The sequence below is a fragment of the Vitis vinifera genome, chromosome 7 (genome assembly GCF_030704535.1).
Source record: "Vitis vinifera cultivar Pinot Noir 40024 chromosome 7, ASM3070453v1".
NCBI lineage: Eukaryota > Viridiplantae > Streptophyta > Magnoliopsida > Vitales > Vitaceae > Vitis > Vitis vinifera.
Genome location: NC_081811.1, coordinates 1,908,728 through 1,915,775, shown reverse-complemented (window position 1 = coordinate 1,915,775; position 7,048 = coordinate 1,908,728). Strand labels below are relative to the sequence as shown.

The 7,048-nt window shown below is 38.6% G+C and overlaps 2 protein-coding genes across 2 annotated transcripts; both read left to right on the top strand.

The window, feature by feature from the left end:
• The first annotated feature begins 1,387 nt into the window (after window positions 1-1,387).
• LOC100256232 (protein WHAT'S THIS FACTOR 1 homolog, chloroplastic) lies at window positions 1,388-6,763 on the top strand. The gene has a single exon (XM_059737841.1). The coding sequence runs from the start codon at window positions 1,532-1,534 to the stop codon at window positions 2,741-2,743; it is 1,212 nt and encodes a 403-aa protein (XP_059593824.1). The 5' UTR covers window positions 1,388-1,531; the 3' UTR covers window positions 2,744-6,763.
• Window positions 5,723-6,763, top strand: LOC104879779 (uncharacterized). Its single transcript, XM_019220860.2, has one exon. The coding sequence runs from the start codon at window positions 6,056-6,058 to the stop codon at window positions 6,536-6,538; it is 483 nt and encodes a 160-aa protein (XP_019076405.1). The 5' UTR covers window positions 5,723-6,055; the 3' UTR covers window positions 6,539-6,763.
• Window positions 6,764-7,048: the final 285 nt, after the last annotated feature.

Sequence of the window (7,048 nt, the reverse complement as noted above, 5' to 3'; positions counted from 1 at the left end):
TCGGACAGAGGAGAAAGTTGTTTAAACAGACATTTAGGTATGAATTTTAACTTGATATTTTGTAAAATCTTATGCACGTTTTGGGTGCACTTTGATTAAGTCGATAATGTTTTTAATAATACTTAAAAGATTTTCATAAAAAGCTTGAGGTTTAGGGTAATATTTTTTTACTGTATATGTTTTTTCATCTTCAATTTGATTTTAATTCAAATTAAAAGGTGTAAAATTAATTAAAAACTTATAGATGAAAGTTTGAATACTTTAATTAAAAAGATATGATCCTAACTTAATATACCTGTTGATTCTGAGTCAATTGGAGTCGGATTCATAAAGCTTAACGAAAGTTAGATGAATTTCCTCCATTTTTGTGCCTCTCAAAGAATCTGTCTAGCGGTAACAAGCTGCTTTCATGAGAAAAGATAGCCATATGTGTATGCATACCTCATTTGTGTTTTTTTGAGGGTTTATACAGTACGGATGAGAATGTCATTATAGTGTTAACTAGACACTTTGACATTCTTTTATAATGATTATCCTGCAAGCGGCTGAGCAATCATCATAGTTTGGGTAGTTGGTAGGTACCATTAGCTGACGCACTATAATCTTAAACTGTGCAGCCGTCTGTCCCCTCAACCTATTGATGGTATGGGGTTATGTGTAACAATTAATTAAAATGAACTTGAGGGTTAAAAGATGTTTCATCAGTTGTTCACATGTCATGTGTGAATGATTATATATGTCGGGGGGTTTTGAAGATTTGACTGTACAGTCTTATTTGTTTGGGAAGTCCAACTTCTCCTTGCCGTTTGACCCTATAAGGGAAAATGGTCTCCTTATAACTGATGCCAAATGGAACGGGTCATGGTCCGAATGAAATGATTCAGACGAGTTGCATACATGTACTGGCCTATTAAGGTGTCCGGGTTGGAATAGGGACATGTGGAGGGGAGCCCCCCACAATACCCATCATCTTATATAAAATATCATAATCATAAACTTGATAATTTTTTTTTATTAAAAACAAATTATTCAAAGTTTGAAAGCATCAAGTACATGACTCCTCTCGCTTTGATGGAGAGAACACATTGATTAATTAGATTGCTCTTGTTGTTGCTGAATACACTCTTACAGATGACGAAATGAATCTTCCTCGATGATTAGGTCCTCTTGTTCTATTCTCCCTAATAACTCCCACCCTCCACACATTCTCCTTAATCTTTCAAGACCCACAAACAAGATCAAAAGGTAAGAGCCCATAAATTATAATCCGATTAAAATGGATCTTGGGTAGCTCAAGCTTGGCTCGTGAACAAATTGGGCCTTAATACGGTTGTCTTATGCCAGCCCAAGTTTTTAAGCCCACAACTCTGGCCCAGGTAGTTCAGGCCATGAAACTCGAAATTACCCTACTCATTAGTTTCCCCGCGTTTCTCGCCAGAAGTAACAGCAAACCCCAAATCTCCCTAAAACCCTAGTCTGAGAACTATCATATATTTCCAATTCAATCTCCGCCATTGTTCCAGTCTCAGGTATGCTCTTCAAATCTCCTTCAATTAATTCTCAGATTTTCATAAATTGTAAGGTTAGGGTTTGGACCCAATTTACGGCCTCCATTTCTAGCCTGCAAGTAGTGTGGCGGAAAGATCACAAACTAGACCAAGCCATAGAGAATGATAAACAGTGGAGGCTCTGTGCCCGGGTCGTCAAAGAGGTTTTAAACGAACCGGGTCAAGTAATACCACTTCGATACCTAGAAAAACGACGCGAAAGGTTACGTCTTTCGATCAAAATAAAAACTTTTCTCAGTCAAAATCCGGGTCTCTTCGACACTTATCTTGATCGAATCAAACCCAAATCCGAACCCGTCGATTTTCTTCGTGCCAGCGATGGGCTTAGAAGGTTTTTAGAAGAAGAAAAAAGGATTATTCATGAAAATGAGCCGTTGATTGTTGCGAAATTGTGTAAATTGTTAATGATATCAAAGGATAAGGTTATTAGTGCAGATAAATTGGTACATGTGAAGAGGGAATTTGGGTTTCCAAATGATTTTTTGGTGAATTTAGTACCAAAATTCCCAGATTATTTTAGGTTATCTGGGAGCCCTGGAGAGGGTAAATCCTTTTTGGAGTTAGTTTCATGGAACCCTGAATTTGCAAAATCAGTTATTGAGAGGAGGGCAGAGGAGGAGGAGAGGGCGACAGGGATCAGGGTTAGGCCATCCTTCAATGTCAAATTGCCGCACGGGTTTTTTCTTAGGAAGGAAATGAGAGAGTGGATTAGGGATTGGATGGAGCTTGACTATATATCACCATATGCTGATGTTTCACATTTGGATCAAGCATCTCCTGAAATGGAGAAGAGGACTGTTGGGGTTTTTCATGAGTTACTTTCACTCTCCCTCTTTAAGAGGGTTCCGGTGCCTATATTGGGGAAGTTCAGAGAAGAGTATAGGTTTTCCAATGCATTTTCAAGTGTTTTCACTAGGCATTCTGGGATATTTTATTTGTCTCTGAAAGGTGGGATAGAAACAGCAATGTTGAGGGAAGCATACAAGGATGATGAATTGATTGATCAGGATCCGTTGGTTGAGATAAAAGATAGGTTTCTTGATTTGTTGGCAGAGGGTCATAGGGAGAGTGCAGAGCAATCGAGGTTGCAGAAGGAAGCAGTTCAGAAGGACATGGAAATGATGTCAATGAGGATCGGTGAATCGGATGGACATGAATTTGGTGAACAGCTCTAATATGGAAAAATTGCAGAACTTTTGGAAAAGAAGCATGGTGACGGAGTTAATCCTGTCGGGGTGAGATGAACTAAGTCAAGTGTTAGACACTAATCAAATGATGCTTCATATACAGCATTTTTAAAGTTGTGCAGTTGAGAGGTAATGTGGAACACCATTTGAGGAGGTATTTCACAACACTATCCGGTGGTGTATTAGCTCAAGCATTTGTTTGAGATGTATTGGAAGCAATGAAACAAGTGCATTTTGTGCAATGAAGAGGTAGAACTGAGAATGTTTTGTCCCATGTAAAGAGCATTTCACCTGGTAACTAATAAAAGAATAGATTAATTTTGCTGAATTCCTTATGGTCCTTTTGCCTAGTTGCTCTGCTTGACTTGGTAGAAACTATCTTTTAAATTACTTTGGGTGTTGCATTTTATAAAATTCTGTGCATGTCTTTGGATTTTAGCAGAAGTGAATTGCTCTATGTCATTGAATAATTGAGGTCATTGGTAGTGCAAATTCAGCATTTACAAGACATTCCGCACTAAAATGATGGTGAGAAGAAACGGTTCAATATGATAGCAATTTCTGAATTGGATTTTCCTTGTCACTTACTATTAAACAAGTGGGGTTTCATGGTGTCAACATAACTGAATTGCTTCATTTGTTTCATGTGATAAATGTTCCTGCTTACATGGTTGCTTATCTTAAAGATAGCTGGGGAAATCTCTTCCTTCTTGTATTCAGATAGCCAAAAACTAATAACTTCCTGCTTGGGGAAGAAGTCCTGCTTTACGGGCTTTCAACGTTATCCTTTCCTTTCCCTCATTTACATGACATTCAACACTAAAATGATGGTGAGAAGAAACAGTTCAATATGATAGCAATTTCTGAATCGGATTTTCCTTATCACTTACTATTAGACAAGTGGGGTTTCATGGTGTCAACATAACTGAATTGCTTCATTTGTTTCATGTGATAAATGTTCCTGCTTACATGGTTGCTCATCTTAAAGATAGCTGGGGAAATCTCTTCCTTCTTGTATTCAGATAGCCAAAAAGTAATAACTTCCTGCTTGGGAAAGAAGTCCTGCTTTACGGACTTTCAACGTTATCCTTTCCTTTCCCTCATTTACATGACATTCAACACTAAAATGATGGTGAGAAGAAACAGTTCAATATGATAGCAATTTCTGAATCGGATTTTTCTTATCACTTGCTATTAGACAAGTGGGGTTTCATGGTGTCAACATAACTGAATTGCTTCATTTGTTTCATGTGATAAATGTTCCTGCTTACATGGTTGCTCATCTTAAAGATAGCTGGGGAAATCTCCTCCTTCTTGTATTCAGATAGCCAAAAAGTAATAACTGCCTGCTTGGGAAAGAAGTCCTGCTTTACGGACTTTCAACGTTATCCTTTCCTTTCCCTCATTTACATGACATTCAACACTAAAATGATGGTGAGAAGAAACAGTTCAATATGATAGCAATTTCTGAATCGGATTTTTCTTATCACTTGCTATTAGACAAGTGGGGTTTCATGGTGTCAACATAACTGAATTGCTTCATTTGTTTCATGTGATAAATGTTCCTGCTTACATGGTTGCTCATCTTAAAGATAGCTGGGGAAATCTCCTCCTTCTTGTATTCAGATAGCCAAAAAGTAATAACTTCCTGCTTGGGAAAGAAGTCCTGCTTAACGGACTTTCAACGTTATCCTTTCCTTTCCCTCATTTACATGACATTCAACACTAAAATGATGGTGAGAAGAAACAGTTCAAATATGATAGCAATTTCTGAATCACATTTTCCTGGTTGCATGCTTGCTTATCTTAAAGAGAGCTGGGGAAATCTCTTTCCTTCTTCTTGCATTCAGATAGCCAAAAAGTAATAACTTCCTGCTTGGGAAAGAAGTCTTGCTTTACGGACTTTCAACGTTATCCTTTCCTTTCCTCATTTATATGACATTCAACACTAAAATGATGGTGAGAAGAAACAGTTCAATATGATAGCAATTTCTGAATCGGATTTTCCTGGTTGCATGGTTGCTTATCTTAAAGAGAGCTGGAGAAATCTATTTCCTTCTTGCATTCTGACAGCAAAAAAGTAATAACTTCCTGCTTGGGAAAGAAGTCCTGCTTTACGCACTTTCAACATTATCCTTTCCTTTCCCGCGTTATTTCCAATATTCAATGGAATGGAAACACTTTGCCTTCTCAATTTTTGTCTGCCTTTTTCTGTTCTACTCACCAACAATGGTTATTCTGGATATTTATCATAAACAATGCCTGAAAATGTCTTTTTCTATCTGATTCACCAAGACACTGAATATTTAGTAAAATTATTGTTGGTCCTCTGGATTTTTTTTGGGCTGTCTTTTTCAGATTTTGATATCAGGCAATTTTTTGTTGGGCTCTTTGGTTAGTGCTCCATTTTAGGAGACTGCACTTTGGAAGGCATAAGGCATTGTGTTAGCACTTGCTAGTGCTGAATTTTGGGTGTTTGCTGAAGGTCTGAAGGGTCAAGAATCTCATTATTCCCGCTTCTGTGAATGCACTTGGTGACAGTCTGGTTCACACCCTTAGCACTAATAGAGGCCTACTTTATATGATAGGGACTTTGTTATTGCAAAATTCCATTGAATGTAAGCAGAAGGCATCTAGAATTGCATTTCTATGTGACATAGAAGGCGAAGTGCATCTTTGGCAACACGACTGTTAAATCGATTTTGGAATGAAAATGATTCGAATTTTCAATGTCTTCTCCTGGCATTACGTTCATCTTAGTTGTTTCATACAAATTGCTTGTACTGATCATAGTGCTACAGAATCTAGATCTTGGTATAGTTGGAAGGGCTTTAGTTACTTAATACTATTTTAATGAAGTTGATCCATTGATGCTACTACAACATCTTGGTGCTTGGGTTGATTGAAAATATAGTCTAGGGTTCTTTTTTCCTAACTAGAATTCTCAATGAGAGTAAGGCATATCCCAAACAACCCTTTACATGTGGTAGGAGCGAAATAGGTATTGAAGCACACGCTTAGAGGTTTAGTCACCACCTAACAATTTGTCACATAGATTGGATGAGGCTCCCTTTTAACCATTTGGAAACCTAAACTTCTCCATAATATGTTCTAATATACCAACTAAACTCTCTTTGCAATTCCCATCTCTTTTATTTGCCACACAAGAACACCTAAATAAGGGAAACAAGAAGTGTGTGAATGCTCAAGTATTTAAGTAGAAACAAGGACCAGTCTAGAGTTACATGACTTCTTCCCCTCCTTGTTTCTTGGCACAAATTAGCATTAAGGGAAACAAGCATGGAGACATCCAAGATTCTTAAATTGATGATCCTGACAATATTACTGGTTCTCACACTGAAGGTGGATTGCCAACTTATGCCCCCATCTCCCCGCCCGCTCTGCATCTCCCAGTTTGCGCTAGTGAATCATGCATGCGCAATGCTACCATTCAACCCAAATCCGGCCCCAGTCCCTCCATCGCCTGATGAACCTGGTCAGAGTCATGCCCATAGCCCTGGTCATGGTCATGGCCATGGTCACGGTGAAGGTCATGGCCATGGTCACAGCCACAGCCACAGGCATGGAATCAGGCACAGACACCAACAATCCTCTGCAGAGGAGGCTTGTTGCAGGTGGTTGAAGGAGATAGATGATGAGTGTGTTTGTGATCTGCTAGCTCACTTGCCCCTTTTCCTTACGAGGCCCTCACATTACTACACTGTTTCAGTTGACCCTTCATGCAGTGTTACCTTCTCATGTGGAGGGCGACTAAGGGCTTGAATAATAGCATATCTCCATTGCCACAAGTGACTAAACACAACCAAATGGACAAATGATCATATCTATGCCTGCATAATTATGTTTCATGTCATATTTTTTAACTATAGTAATTGTCTTCTTCTTCTTCTTCTACTGAATGTTCTCGGGTTTTCACTTGTTTCTCCTTTGGTCCTGCCTCAATAGCTACATGTAATCCTTCAAAAATAAATTGAACCTTTCACTTGAGGGAATGCCTTGAACCTCCGGATGGTTGGATGAGTGATACAAGTTTACCTTTGTGATTAACCAAATTTTAAGTGTCACAGAAATCTGCAAAGTGCGATCAGGACACGGACACGGACACGGAAATGATTCAAGCATGATGGTGACTTTGTGTATTTGCATAGGGCGCTTGAGATAGAAGAATAAGGTCCTGCGTTCGTATGGTTGGTGTGATAGCAATCAATTATTGCCATTAGGGTGTGCTTTTGTGTTATATGTGTTCTTTGGTGTTATGGCACATCAAAGCAA